The sequence below is a fragment of the Podarcis melisellensis genome, assembly GCF_964234715.1.
Source record: "Podarcis melisellensis genome assembly, chromosome: 9".
Lineage (NCBI taxonomy): Eukaryota > Metazoa > Chordata > Lepidosauria > Squamata > Lacertidae > Podarcis > Podarcis melisellensis.
The window spans coordinates 25,996,070-26,012,421 of NC_138541.1; the positions used below are offsets into that span (position 1 = coordinate 25,996,070).

Consider the following 16,352-nt stretch of genomic DNA (forward strand, 5'->3'; position numbering starts at 1 on the left):
TTATACTAGCAATTTCACATTATATAAGCAGGGGTATAAAAATTAGCAATCCTGCAATCACCTGTCAATCATTGCTTCATCTCTAATCACCTATGGCAAGGAAAGACCCAATAACAATTTCCCCATTTCTCCACTTCTGGGTTTGTTGTTTTCTATCTCTGCAAGACTTCCTGGCTGTGACCTAACACTTCCCCCTACTGTTCTGTGTTCATTTAGGATTATTCCCTTACAGAGTAAGACTATTTAGGAGTCGGGACTGATGCCTTAACTGGAACAGAGCGCTGTCAACATTTTCCATTTCCATGACCTGTCAGCTTCTTATTTATTATTTATTATAATAAATGTTCTTTTCTCCTTTTTCGTTAGTTAACATGCACAGAGAGCTGTTAATTTACAGACAATTGTATTCTGTTCTTTATAGTTCACCTTCTGGGGGAAAGGGAGGTGCAGGTATATCTGCAGGGGGCCTACAGACACCTATAATTTGAAAGGAATCAAAGAAAGAACATTGGTACTCAGAAGGCTTCCTCCTCGTCTCTAGTAAGAACGAAATTCTTGTAAACAGAAAGAAACATGAAAACAGCCAGGAAACCCTAATTTATTTATGTCTGCTCAACATGAATTCGTAATAGGATTACATAAAGCACTTTATCTAAGGCAGCTGGATGTAGTCCTTAAGAGGACTCCTCTGTCTTTATGAGGTGCCCAGAAGGGAAAACATCTGTCAAGTGAAGCTTCTCCCCTCCTTCTAGTAGCACGATAGGAAAACCCACATTTGCCACTGGCCTACCTACCTCAGGACTTTTAAGGGCGCAGGATCATGGGCGTAGCCAGGATTGAGGGGGGGGACAGAGCTACCTGCAACACGATTGGTCAGTTCATGGAAGCCACACCTATCGTCCAGTTGCATCGCTAGAATGCACCACAACATCATCCAAATGACCTCAGTTCCAAATAATCTGATTATTTCTATTTTTCGTTAAGTATTTTTATTATTATTTACTTGATTTGATGGGGGCAGCTGCCCCCGCAGCTACACCCATGTACAAGATCCCTCTCAATCAAGGTCCAGACATTACAATTGATTTCTGTCACCTTTTTTTAAAGAAGGACACACACAGAAGTCAGGACTAACTTAGATCTTCAAGACTTATTAACAATCTACCAGCTGACGTATGAATACTTACTCTTAAATGAGAAAAGGTATAACACAGAGAGCTGTCCAGGCTTTTGTGGATAACTGTTAAAGTCACAATAATCTGTTTTGATCACATGTAATTCACCAAAGCTAGCAATTGAGCATCTTTTCCTTGAAGGAAAACTTGATAGCCAAACACAGGTGAATTCAGTAGTGTAGGAATCAGGCATTAGGTTTTTGCAGTGCTGCAGCATAAAGTATGATTGGTTGGCAACTGTTTCATCCTTCTCTTTCATACCCCCCCCCCCTTCTTAGCATCGAAAAACCAATCCAAAGGAAAAACAAATTCCAATTCTGTAGGGATAATCCCCTTGTATCCTATCAAGAATCAAACTAAGCACCCATAAGATAAACACCATTGTTACTGCTCCCAATAAATTGGTTTGTAAGGGGGTTTAATTCAACTGCATTTTCAAATGCAGCAAGACCATTCAGACTCGCTGTGATTAGATGAACAGATTAGTTACTCTGAACAAGATTTTGACAAACATGGGTGGCTGCATTGTTTCTTTTAAAAAAGAGGAAAGTCTTTGCCTGCTCCTAAAGCACATATCTTTAAGATGTTATTTCTAACAAGGTATCGGGGCTACTTAACAACCACAACCCTACACAAATACTTACGTGCACATCTATAATGAATGCAAATGAATGACCTTTTAAGCAAAGTTTAGAAACCACCATCAAAAGTCTGTGCATGCCTTCTGTTTGGCATAATTTTGAGTTGATTGCACATACGACATTTACTGAAATGAGCATTTCCTAGCCGCAATTTAAAGGTATATGCTTCCAAATTTTACTACAGTGACATATCAGGTGTAACTACACAATTATGGAAATAAGAAGCCCAAGTAATGAACATTTGCTACATTAAGCTGACATGCAACAGAATATTTGAGAACTTGTCCTCTTTGCAGAATGTGCAAGGTAATGACCATTATAATCCTTGTAAACAATGGAAATCGCATGATAATCATTTGACAGCATTCCTGCTTTGCCTTCTTGATGACCATTATCTCTAAATGTCCATGTACAATTAAAATGGAGCGCATTTTAGTTTGTCCACTCCTAAAAAATGTTTATCCCACAATCCCTATCCACTGCAGAAGAATCTGCGTGTTACATATAGCAAAGCCCCAAATGTCCCCCCTCCCTCACCAAAAAAGAGAAGCCTTAGGATGTTAGACTTCAAGTGATGGAGAGGAAACATGTTTAACCCTTTCTTCACTGGCTTCACTCAAATATCCAGAAGCCTGTTACAAAAAAAGCTACTTGGGACAGAGTGGGGTTTGTTTATATACTACTACTAATAATAATTTATTATTTATACCCCACCCATCTGGCTGAGTTTCCTCAGCCACTCTGGGCGGCTTCCCATCAAGTGTTAAAAACAATACAGCATTAAATATTAAAAACTTCCCTAAACAGGGCTGCCTTCAGCTATCTTTTAAAGAGAAGATAGCTGCTTATTTCCTTCACATCTGAAGGGAGGGTGTTCCACAGGGTGGGCGCCACTACCGAGAAGGCCCTCTGTCTGGTTCCCTGTAACCTCACTTCTCGCAATGTTTGTTTTTTAAGCTGATTATCTATCATCTATCTATCTATCATCTATCTATCTATCTATCTATCTATCTATCTATCTATCTATCATCATCTATCATCTATCATCTATCTATCATCTATCTATCTATCTATCTATCAATCTATTTTGCATACTGCCTTTCCTCTCAAGATCCTAGGACAATTCAAAACATCAAAATACAAAATGAGAACACAATCATCCTCCTCCTTCTCCTCAATAACTCCCCTACCCACAAACACTTTTCAGAGGCCATAGAATGTTCAATCAGCCAAAGGCCTGGTTATAAGTAGCTAGTGGGGAAATGAAACTACCATGACAATGACAACATCTATCCAACTCTTCCTTGCAAATGACTCCAGGGTGGCAAACACCAAAACATTAAAACGACCCAATCAAAAACTGAATTTTAAAAAATACCTAAAACAGTTAACATCTAAAAACATTTCAAAAGAATCACACGCCTAATAATGTCAAGGCTGCCAGAAGCAGTATATTTCAGTTATCATATGCCTGGATAAACATGAACGTTTTAAAGGCTTCATGCGGCAATATTTGCACATTAAAATCAGAGTGATTTGCAGCATTGAGAAAAGAGTCTGGCACTATGAAGGCTATATTCAGTTTCGCAGGCTTATTTCATCAGTTTGGTGACTTAATCAAATCCAGATACATTTGAGACACATTTATATACATGCAATTCCGTGCAAACAAATGTAATCCTTTTGTTTTCCTATGTCCGTATCGGGCGCAGATTTGCATGGATAAAAATGTAAAAACTCTGGGCAGATTTTAAAATGTTCCAGCTTGTAGTTTGTAACAAAATGTAGATTTGAAAACCTACACAAAGCATTCCAAAATACAAAAAAGAAACAATTAGAGGAAAATGCCAGAGCGGAAACCAGCATGGAAGCCACACCTGACCACACATTTTAGTTGAGTGTGCACAATTGCACAGGGACTTCTCCGCAGTGAGATGCAGAAACCCAGCCTTCTATTGTTTTTGCAGCCTAATTGAACATATTGTTTCCACTGGTCAGAATGGCATTCTATGATTATGTATATCCTTGTTGAGCAATGTCTGGAAAAGTTACTCTAGTTTCTCATCTGTAGGATATTCCTATATGTATGCATTAATCTCATTACACACTTCGGGGTTGATTTTTCATGTTAAAATTAGGCTTGAGGGCTAAGGGTTGGGTTTAATTTAAGCCTTGAACTCAAGCACCAACTTTCCCTGATATCATGTTTGAAAACAACTTGAGCTTTTGCTCATCCGATAGACTGTTTTTAGATATCTAATTATCTTGTGAGAGATGGTCTCCCTCCCATGTTGACAGCCATGGCTAGCAGCCTTTGAATTCTGTTTTTAAAAAATTAACTACGCCTGTCCATCTACCTATACATCTATCTACGTTCAACCAAAGTTCTGTTTGGTTGCCTACACAGCCCTCTAATACCAGTAACAATCTGGAGAAGTCGTCTCAAGTTCATAGGCCAGCAATTCCTTTTCCGGAGAGTAAGTCTGTCTCTCTAGGCTTATCCTTATTAATCTGTTTGTCTAAAGAGCTTTTTGCTCTTGAGTTCACTGGTCTTTTGCAGCTTCAGCCAGAGAAAAGGTGATGCAATATGAATATAAGAAAAGCCCGCTTTTCTCATTCAGTTGGCTACACTTGTTAGTGAGCACTGGACAATTCATTTGGAATTTATTTGCCGATGAAGTTTAATTCTTGAAACAGTTGACTTATCCCAGAAACACTGTTCTGTTCCAGTTCTGTTTGCTGTTCATTACTGCATTCTACACGCAGGGTGTGGGAAAGGGGGGGGCAGGGCCGCCCCATGTACCATCATGGAGGGGGGTGACAAATTATCAAGGAACAATTACTGCCCTACTAGGGCAGTTCATAATTTTTTTTTTTTTTAAAAAAATGCCTGCTCCAAAGGTCTTACCTTACTACACTAGGGATATCTTGACCTTCCTCCGTGAAAATAGCTGTTTTCCTATGTCGTGAAGGCTGAAATTTCAATTCAGTGGAGCAAGGTCAAGATATTAACTGATATGCATGAAATTTCAGATATAGCTATATAATCCCTAGTTTTGGAAAGTCGGGCTATGTGAAGAAAATAAGACTAGGCCAAGTAGATTAGATAATACAGAGCATGGTGAAATCACAATAAATAAAACCTCCCCTTCAGTAGTTTCAAGCACTACTACAGGTTCCACATAATATCTGTAATGCACTGTTTACTGTGACAGCACCTGCACTTTGGAACTCCCCGCCTATTGCAGCAAAGCACATGCCTTTGCTAGACTCTTTTCAGGCACCTGCTAAAAGCATTCTTCTTTAGCCAAGCATAGATGCTTAGGAAGTTGGAGCAATTTCAATCTTAATATTTTAGCTTTTGTATGTTACAAGATTTTTTTCTTGATTTTACTGCTGTGGTTTTTTGTTTTGTTTTGGTAAACCACTTGCAGGGTTTTTAAAATAAATTTTATTAAATAAATAAACAATAAACATAAATAAAATAACACAAGCCAAAACACAATCCATCCTGTAGATTTAAGTATCTGTCCATAGTCGCCTACTTGTTATCAGAGGCCCAGAATCCACATTCCTTTGTAAGAAAGTATGAAATAATGTAAAACCATTTTTGCAGACAAAAAAATAAATAAAAATCAATGTGTGTGGGGGGGGGTGACAAGAAATTTTCCGCACCGGGTACCACCTGACCTTCCTATGCCTCTGTCTACACGTTGGCGCACCCACCACTACAATATTGTTGGACATTATCTATTGAAATTCATCCTGCCTTCATTGTGGTGTTCCCTGATAGCAATTTATTACGTTTGCCATTTCTTGTTTATGGACTTATACATATGTTATATGTGGATGTTTATTATTTATAAATGTTGGATTATGATCTAATCATTAATAATACATTAATAATACTTTTTAGCCACGCGTTGCGGTTGAATTTGAGCTGCTTATCTCATTCAGCATCCTGTTCTCACAGTGGTCTATTGGATGCCTGTGGGAAACCCGTAAGCAGGACCAAAGCACAACAGCACTCACCACCCTCTGTGATTCCCATACACTGGCATTCAGAAACATTACTACCTCTGAACACCGAGGCAGAGCCGAGCCATCATGGCTAGTTGCCATCGATAGCCCCCTATCCTGCATGAATCTAATTCTCTTGCAAATTGCCATGCAAATTGGTTGCCATCACTGCCTCCAGTGGGAGCGAGTTCCATGTACTTTCTTTCATCTGCTCTGCATCTTCTAACATGCAGCTTCACTGAATGCTCATGTGTTCTAGCACTGTTGAGAAAAAACTCTTCACTTTCTCCACACCATGCATAATTCTAAGTTCCTATCATGTCAACTTACTCACCTTTCATCCAAATGAAAACGGCTCAAATGCTGCAACCTTTTCCTTCTCATCTCCTTGATAATCTTGGTTGCCCTTTTCTGAACCTTTTCCAGCTCTACAACATCCTTTTCGAGGTAATGCTCTTCAACCAGGTCTTTTTTAATCCATTTAGAGCTGAAGTTGAGTCAATTTAACTCATAAAGGGCTGCCTATTTTTTCTGGCAGGACTTGTGTTGTCAAAGAACCTATTAGACAAGCAGAAATGGCGAAGACAAACAATTCCTCCCATGGAGATGCAGTGATCTGAAAACCTTTACCTAAGGTTTCGCCAGATGACCTGTTTATTGAGCATTCATCCTGAATTGCTTGAAGGGTGTTTATACACTTTCCCGTTAATCCTTTGCTCATGCCACTCTTTTCAAGGAATTTCCCTGCTATCCCTGACTACAAAAAGTCTGTTTCCTTTTAAAAATGTATATGTTGTGCTAGGGTAACAGAATGCTTTAATCCTTTTTAATTGTTCAAGGCAAAATTTATGTATGCACTTAACATGAACTAATGTGTCTTGAGGCACCATGAACTTGTTACACTCCTCTAGCTGTTAAGACACAGGAGACTATACATCTAATTTATCTCTTGGCTTTCCTCCAAGGTCGTGTATATTGGATTTGCTCATTTTATTCTCATGGCAACATGGTGATATTGATTAGGCCAAAAGAGCTTAGCCTATCCAAAGTTTGCCTAGTGTGCTTTGTTTCTGAGCAAAGATATGAACCTAAGTCTTCCACAGCAAAAACTGTGTCAATTACACCAGACTGGGTCTGTTCTTAATTTTATATTAAAGAATGGTGATCTGCAGAAATTTATTTTAGCTTTAGGTTTCAAATAAATGCAGTAGGCTGTATAGTTTATTTTGCTGGTGACTGTTGAAGAACACACTAATTGGATAAACAGGATTTATCGGTTCCAGGCTTCAGCTTGTAGAGTAAAACTCATCGTGTTGTGGTCTTTCATCTCATTGTTCTCTCATTCTTTTTACACTGCTGTGCAGTGTTGATAATGGAGAAAGTTCCAGAACCCTTGGATCTAGAGGCCCAGTGCAAGAATACGACATTTGCAGAGATAGTATTTCTTACCAGTGCAAGGTATGCATATGTGTTGGTGTTATCAGACTAGTGTGACTAGTTCATCTTTTACAAACCTGATCCTACCCTCTCAGAATGTGTCCAAAAGAAAGGAATGGGGGTTAATTTGAGATCCAACCCCCAAGAATATCTTTCGCATGTGCCTTTGCAAACGCACAAGGGGAATCACAGTCCCTACTGAAAGTCCTGGACACAATCTAGCAAGAGTGGCTAATGAGTTAGAAATTGCTTTATCAAATGTTGTTTATAGATTCATTTTTGTGAAAACAGTAATGTATTTGTTTATCAGTGATTTAGGACCAACCACAATTAAGGAACAGAGGCAACTGGCTTTCTACCCATCTTCTGCTCTTCACCTGCTTTGTGAGGATAATGGTGAAGGTTTCTACTGACCAGGGTGAGGTGGAGATAAGTGTCTGCCCAAAGCAAAAAGTCAAACTTCCATTTTCATATAAAAATTGCAAAACCATTTCAAAATATGAAAACTGGGTTGTTGTTGTTGTTTTTTAAAAAAAACTTTTACAAAAACAGACAACAGAGGCTATTCTGATTATCACCATAAAAATAAACTATTTTTAATAGATACATAAATAAAATGTTTAGAGTTTACCCTTTTTCCATTCTCCCTTCCTCCCTCTTCTTTAAACATCCAAGAGTTTTGCTTCCATAAAGAAAAGTGTGTGACTACACAGCCAGATAACCACTTTAACATGCTTGCAGACAAAACACAGAATGGAAGAATGCACCCAGATAACTCCCCCTCTTACAGTTATTTCTGATTTTACAGTACTTGCAGATATTGCTACATGAAACAACATTCTCCTAGGAATAACAGTGGACTAACAAATGACCCGCAGGAAAACTATGGGAGCAAAAAGTCATTGGTGTGCTGTACCTCAAAATAAATTATGTATGTATTACAAGCTGAAGTATTCCACTTGTTCACCTCGCTAATGCTGCCAAGTTACCAACCTGTCACAGTTGTTACTGTTCTCCCCTTTTCTCAGGCCTCTTCTTCCCTTGCTTAGCTTCCTTCACAAACAGGACCTACTACAGACTGTTGTTTCAGGGTGAGACTACCCATGGACTAGTGAATAGTGGGGAACCTATGGCCCTCCAGATGTTGTGGCATACCCACTTCCATTAGGCCCAACCAGCATGGCCAATGAAGTTCAGGGATGATGGGATCTGCAGTCCAACATCATCAAGAGGGTCACAGGTTTCCTCTCTTTGGAACAGTGGGAGCTGGCCTTACATCAGTACCCAGAATGGGAAGTTCTGAAGTCTGGAAACGGAAAGTGAAAATCCTTATCTTGTTTTCCACCACAGGTGTTGGGGTTTGCATAGTGTGGCTAAGGCAGTGGTTTTCAAGCAGTGTGCTGTGGCACCCTGGGCTCTGATGCCCTCTTGCATCTCTGCTTCCCAAAGGCTTACACAGCTGTTTATTGCAGCAGCCTTGGTTACAAGCTACCCAGGCAAATGGTGCCTCTGGCTGGCTAGGCCTCTGTAAGGCAGTGTGAGTGGGCAACTCTATTTGGGGAGAGGGGAGAACAGAGGAGTCTCAGGGAATACTCCACAAGGGAGGGTGTTCAAAAAAAGGTGACATAACTGGGCTCATGAGCCCCATAGGGGTGCCACAGAAAGAATGTAGTTGACCAAGGGAACCATGGACTTAAAAAGGTTGAAAACCTCTGGGGTAAGGCATTTGCCAAAAACTATTTTCTGACCTTTTTCTCTTCAACAGAGGAAGCTGTGAACCATATTTAGACTATGCCCATCCATTCATCAGTTGGACATCCTGAGTGAGCTTCTTCTCATTATCAGCTGCAGAACGGCTTGTGTTCATGGATCTTTGCCTTCTCCAATCAACAATGGGACTGGGTTGCATGCCTGGCTCTTTCTGCCGCTGGTTACAATCCATACATATAAGCAACCTTTTGCTAAGTCAGTAAGACCATCTTTTGATATATGCTTCATGGTTGAAGTCTGGCCACCTTAATGCACACAAATCACTTATTAAAGTGAATAGAGAAAGCCTACTTATCTGAAGCTTCATATGTGCTGGAGTGCACACAGCCTTTTGGATTCAGTCAGTCGGTATGCAATCTACCAAGCACTGCTGGTGAATACCTTTATAAGGCTGCAATTCTGTGCACAATTCTGTGTATATATTGTATGGGATTGTGCGCACATAATCCAGCAAAGAGTTTCAATCTATAACTCTACATCTTTCTGTAATTATAACCATGTATTAGCAGTTTTGTATGTGTGTGCATAGCTTGTTTTTATTGGAAAGAATTGTAGCCTGGCACATTCTGGGAAGGAAAAAATCCTTTCCAGTTGAAAGCTAGGCAAAATTTAATTAGAAGCAGCTTTTTCACAAGTTATTCAGGCTATTTCTGGTAGCTTAATGGCTGGCTGTGCTTCATCAAGATAACATAAGGGGGCAACTCATTTTAATGTTTTATCCCTTTTTTGGTCTTTATTTTCTCCCAGCAATGGAGAATATTTTACCAGTTTGGCTTTTTACATGGTTATTAAAATAAACAGGTGCATTCAAACACATATCACCATGTGTTCTACAAAAGTAGGGTACAGAGACAGCATAAGACCACAGGAAGTTGCATTATACCAAGTCAGACCTTTGGTCCACCTAGCTCAGAATTTTCAGCACTGAGTGGCAGCAGATCTCCATGGCTTTTTAGATAGGAGTGTCTCCCAGCCCTACCTGGAGTGGCTGGGGGTTGAACAGAGGATCTTCTGCATGCAACACTTTTGCTCTACCACTGAGCTGTAGTCTTTTCCCCTATGGTGTGAGCAACAATGTGTGAGTAACCCGCCACTGTATGGAAGATAAGGTAGTGAGGGCAACTGCATCTGACATATGTCTCTGTTGCTACAATGTAAGACAAAAAAAAAATGGCACTTCTACTGTGTTGGTATGTCTGCAAATTATGAATTTTGGGGACTATTTTGCTCTGGTTTAGCAATGTACTCTTGAGCCTAAACAGTTACCTGGAAGTTTAGCTACCACTACATTTGGTAGTCTTTCTCAGTATGTATGCTTAGGATTGCAGCATAAGAAACCATTGCAAAGCACCTTAGGGAACCACTGAAACTATCCACCTGCAAAGCACCTTAGGGAATGTCCTTTTCTTCTGTCAGGTTTCTTCTTGTTTTTATTTTTATTTTGCTTAGTGTCTGCTTTGTTTTTGCTGGGTTTCTTCTTCTTCTCATTCTCCTTGAACCATGGGCCCCAAACGCCTCCATTAAAATTGGGGTTACTCCTGGGGTCCTTAGGTGGGTATCGGACAGGAACAGCAGTCTTGTTGAACTGCGAAAGCCTACGCAACAGCTGCTTTACCACCTCTGGGTACTTACTGGAAAGGTCCACTCGCTCATATGGGTCAGCCGTGATGTTGAACAGCCACACGGTTTTCCCAGCGGTCCATGAAACTCGTTCGTTGTGCCAGCGACTGGGGCCAGCATTACTGAACGACTGCGGAGGGACCCAGTCGCTGTATCCTGGGTTCCCCGTCAATAGTTTCCAGTGGTTCACACGGATCGCTGACTGAATCGCCGTGTTCCATAGTCCAAAGCCAGCTGCCCAGGAACCGTTTTTGGCTTTGGTGTAGATAGGATCAATGTTGTGCAAAATATCCATCCTTGGAGACCGTCGGCCTTCACTTATGGTCTCCCACACGTCATAGCCATCCAGTTCGGTGTCCTCATCAATCTGCCCTTCAGCTAACATGATCAGAGTAGGGAACCAGTCTGTTATGTGGATGAGCTCCTTGCACACACACCCCTTGTTTTTAAGCAGAGGGCTATGAACAAAGCCAACTGCTCGGATCCCTCCTTCCCAGTAGGTCCCCTTGCTTCCTCTGAGAGGCCAGTTATTTCCACCGGCTGTGGGCTGCCCTCCATTGTCAGATGAGTAAATGATAATGCTATTGTTATAATAACCATACCTCTTTAATGCAAGAGTCACATTGTTGATAGCTTCATCCAAGCATGCCAACATAGCAGCATACCTACGTCGGTTTATATTATTTATCGATCGGTAACGCTCGTAATACTTGCCTGGTGCCTGAAGTGGAGAATGGACAGCTTGGTATGCAATGTACAAAAATATGGGTTTCTTGGGGTTATGGGAGGCTAAGATTTGTTGCACTCTTTGTGTGTACATCTGCGTTGAGTACATGCCATTGTCATGATCCCACGCAGCATTGTCATTCTCATACAAGTCGTAGCCGCACATCCGAGGACTGTCGCATTTGTAATGAGTGTAATAATCGCCGCTGCCCAAGAGAGAGCCAAAAAAGGTATCAAACCCTCGCTGTGTTGGCATGCATTCCTTGCGGTAGAAGCCCAAGTGCCATTTGCCAACCATGTGGGTGGAGTAGCCAGCTTCCTTCAGCTTCTGAGGTAGTGTCACATTATCCAGCGGTAAACAGTTAGGCTGAGTGGGCCTTATGACTGAATGCTGAAGACCAGTATGGATTTGATACCTGAATGAGAGAAATGGGGGGGGGGAGAGAGAGAAAGACACATTTTAGACAAAGGAGAAAAATGTAAAATGCATATATGCTACAAAGTCAGGACCTGGAGTGCACAGAGTACCATGGAGCACAGGCCTATGTTTGTTTACTTGGAAGTAAGCTCCACTTGGTTCAATGCACAGGAATAAAGCTTTAAATTGGTGATCTGAGAGACGTCAGGTGGAGATTCTGTGTTGCGCACCACAATCCAGGTCCGGCCAAAAATTTATCCATCCCTACTGGCGTCTGTGTTTTCTAATTGACGTTGCAAACGAGTATTCATTCATTCATTCATTCATACTGGCATTTTATCTCACTATTCAACGAGAGAGAGAGAGAGAGAGAGAGAGAGAGAGGGAGGGAGGGAGGCAGTCTCAGAGCTGTTCACATGTATCAGTGAGAATACAGTACAGTGGTACCTCGGGTAACAGACGCTTCAGGTTACAGACGCTTCAGGTTACAGACTCCGCTAACCCAGAAGTAGTACCTTGGGTTAAGAACTTTGCTTCAGGATGAGAACAGAAATCGTGCAGCGGTGGCGCAGCAGCAGCGGGAGGCCCCATTAGCTGAAGGTACCTCCAGAACAAATTAAGTTCTTAACCCGAGGTACCACTGTACTGGGTTCTGAGGCTGGAACTAACTTCCAGTATGTATAGGATTGCATTATGAGGATGGTAATACCTTTTAGATAAATCTACACATTTGTTATCACTATCGCAGTCTAGAAATGGTATCTATAATATATGAAATGTTCTGAAATACAATCAGAGTTTAGGGTAATTGTGGAATTTCTATTAAACAGCAGCAACAACATATGTCACCCACATGAATACAAAATAGATTCAACATGACAATTACTAAGTGGTACTGCAAAGCCAAATCAGTAAACACCCATTTGGCTCAGAAAATAAGGTATTTTTAAGCTGCAGAAGTCTTTCTATTAGTGAGAAAACATACAAAATATTAAGAACTACATAATGCCATGAAGGCTTATGTCTCTCTCACATTTTGACACCACTTATGCATTAACCATTTCATGTTTCCTCTCTCTTCTTTTTTTAAACAAATGCTCATGCTCCTGAAGAAATTAAACAACTACTTGTGGATCTAGAAATACAAGGACATTAGCATATTTTTTGTTATTTCAAATTGACACCCTAATTATTCCAAAGCATTGTTTATTATTTTTCCCCAATGCATGCACTTACTCAAAGGGTGCCTGAATAAAAACTTGTATAGAAAGCGACTATCACCCAATTCCATAGCTGTCAACTTACAGATTTGAAAATAAGGGACCAGCAGCCAAAATAAGGAACCTGCAGCCTCACCTGTTCCAAGCACTCCAGTCTTCCTGTCCTCCTGCAGTCTGGTCAAACTCATGCTGGTAGCTTCTAGAACACTGTCCAATCAACTTTGTAACCAGAGGTTCAACTGAATAGAATCTGAATCACATGCACCACAAGGCCTATGCAGCCTCAGCTTAAGATGGCTCCCCGGCCTGGCTTTGCACTGCAAAGTTTGCAGCAGCACGTGCAACAAAATGGCATCCAGCATTCAAAAACCTCCTCAGCTTGCATTAACTAGCCACACACAAGGCATGCAAGCTCCACCCCCCAGTCATTCTTAGACTTTTTTTGGGGTGAGGAATGCAGCCAAGCAACACAGTTGGAGCCTCCCTCCTCCCTGGCCGGCAGGGAGGGAGGGAGAGGAGCTGCTTCCTTTGAAATTTAAGGGACATCATTTAAGGGACATTTAAGGGACATCTATCAATAAGGGACAGCAGCGGGACATGGCGCTGGAATAAGGGACTGTCCCTTCAAATAAGGGACACTTGGCAGCTATGCCCAATTCTGATGCTCTCTGGAGCAGTGTGATTGCAATTGTGCAGTGGTTGCTCCCTGCAATGTCAGTGACTTCCACAAATGCTTTGATGTTGATGAAATGGTTATGTGCCGGCTTACAATGCCTGCCCCATCAGGGTGTGTGTTCATTCTAATATTATGCACCCCCACAAATTCTAGCCTTACCACATGGGCAGAAGTTGAAAGTTTTGCCAGCATCAGTATCCTTAAAGCAAATGCTCTGCAGTTGTACACAAGTTGAGTACGAAAAACTGAATTACGCGTCTTACTGACAAAAGTTGCTTTTGGGATTCAACAGAAGACAAGAAACATGTTGTCCGTTTGCTAAAATCTTAATAGACAATCTATAGCTGCTCCCTAAAGCACTGGATATATGTTGGGAGGGGTTAAATTTAAATCTGCAAGCCGAAACAGAAGTATTTTGCTGAATGGACTGAATTCATTATCACAGCTAATAAGACACTATTTATAAAGAATAAGCACACGCTAACCAATGACCTAGTAACAAATCCTATAGTTTTGTAGGCTTTAAGGGCTAAGAGGTGGGTGATTTGTGCTGTATCTGTAATACTGTACAATTTTTGGGCAATTGTATTTAATTAGATTATTCATTGCCTCAGACCCATCTCTTAGCCAGGACTTTTCGATGATTGTGCTAGTTATGCCGGTTCCAACAATCCAATATAAACTTAGATTAATCTATCATAAGTAGAGGCTTACGTTTATTTAACATAAGGAGAGGTTTACAATATTTATTCAACAATGGTGGAAGCTTGTTTTACATTAATTTCAATGGCACAACTGTTTGTAGAAACAGTACCATAATATTGCTCCCAGATGGATGCAGATGTTAAGCTAGACTTTGCTGGTTTCTGTGCACATGGAACTTTAGTTAAAGAAGTGATGCAAACAGTAACAAAGTGATGTTTGTTTCTGCCAACCAGACTGCACAAGCTTTTTAACAAATGACTTTAGGCCTGCACGCAAATCAATCATGTAAAACTGGATGTAAAATTACATCCCAAACCAAGCTAAGATAAAGAGTTGTAACACATTTATTACAATGGGCCTTAAGTCTGCTTAACTTGGGCTAGAGTAGCGGCATGCAGGGCAGTACGAGGATTCCTGCATGGGGGCACCTCATTCATGCCATTCAAAATTCTGTGCCCTGGGCTCTGGCCCCCCTTCCCACCACATTAAGCCCTGTATGAGACTCAGGATTGTGGAATTTGAGTGAAAGATTCCTGCATTCTAGGCTGTTGGACTAGATGACCCTCATGGTCCCTTCCAACACTACAATTCTATGAAATAACAAAAGGCTCATTTTCAGGAATGCCTTACGCCAGGGGTAGGGAACCTTTGGCCCTCCAAATGTTGTTGAACTGCATCTCCCATCAGCTCCAACCAGCATGGTCAATAGTGAAGGCTGAAGGGTGTTGAAGTCTAACACCCATCTGGAAAGCCACAAGTTCCACACTCCTGCCACAGACAGACGCCAACCCAATGCCATCAGCCCCTTCCTTTGTATCTCTCAGGATCTCCAATGGGAAGCTGCCTTTTTAAACATGACCAGAGAAAGAACAGAGCTACTTGCCATTGAAGGATGCAAGTTGACAGGAGCGTTTACCTTGGATGCAGAGAAACTTTGCCCATATTCCTTTGTGTGTGTACAGTCCTTCACATAGGCATATAATCTGAATGCAGGGGGAGGGGGGAGGGGTAGAGGAGGATGGTACACACTGAAGCAGGTGGGCAGGAAACTGCACCATTTACTTGATTTGTACCTGTGAAAGTCAAGATGTGCTTTGAAACTGTATAATGCTTTCTACTGCCCACAGAGCAGAAGCCATTCAATCAGGCTAGCTGAATTGTTTCCATCCCAGCTGGTCATTCAAAGAACTGTAACTCTGATAGGCACTGGAGATTGCTTTTTTCCCTTCTCTCTGCTTTTCTTTCGTGTGATGTCCTTCATATTGCATGCCTGAGGGATTGCTTTTTGTTGTTGTTATTATTATTATTGATCTGTAAACTGCTTTGAAAGTTGGTGGAAGAGTGGAATTAAAAATACTTTGAAAAGTGACAATATTTATTCCTATCGTACCTTGATACTTACTCAAGATGCTAAACAGGATTCTCCCAGGCTGTGTATTTTTAACAAATGTTTACCTAACTCCCACTGTTTTATCAACCCAACAACTCCAGGAGAACAAGAAAACTTCCAATGTAATAATCATGAAGGTTTGCTCAAGAAGGACTTGAATCAGTCACTTTAATGCTTTGCTGGGGAATCTTCTATGCCAGGGATGTCCAACCAGTAGATTGTGATCTACTGGTAGATCCCTAGCTGATCCTGATAGATTGCGGAATCCTTATTGTGTACAAAAAGTTATGGGGGGAAAGCTTACAAACTCTGTGCAATCCTCCCCCCAAAAAGCTCAATAACTCTCCTCCCCCCTCCAATGGCAATGGGTAGATCACTGCCAGGATTTTTATACTGGGAATAGATTGCAGTCTCTTGGGAGTTGGACATGCCTGTTATATGCCACGGTATAAGGAGGCATAGCCCAATACTGGCAGGAATATGTTTATTTCTTTAGAGCTCTTCAGCCAAAAAGGCTCCCATGCAATCTTACATACAATCAATAAAAATAAGAC

At 41.1% G+C, this 16,352-nt stretch overlaps 1 protein-coding gene and 1 long non-coding RNA gene across 3 annotated transcripts in view; both read right to left on the minus strand.

Moving 5' to 3' along the window:
• The window catches only part of ARSJ (arylsulfatase family member J), a 77,462-nt gene that overhangs the window by 36,824 nt on the left and 24,286 nt on the right, over positions 1-16,352 (minus strand). The window contains exon 2 of one of the 2 annotated variants that reach the window (XR_014171611.1): positions 10,131-11,805. Coding sequence is in view for 1 of the 2 variants with exons in the window: in XM_081925049.1 (XP_081781175.1) it covers positions 10,413-11,805 (1,393 nt within the window). In the remaining variant the exon portion in view is untranslated. Of the gene's footprint in view, positions 1-7,838; positions 11,806-16,352 lie in introns of those variants that run through there. The other variant, XM_081925049.1, reaches the window with a different exon arrangement.
• LOC309377889 overlaps positions 1-16,352 on the minus strand; it is a 74,712-nt gene that overhangs the window by 12,388 nt on the left and 45,972 nt on the right. The window lies entirely within an intron of this gene.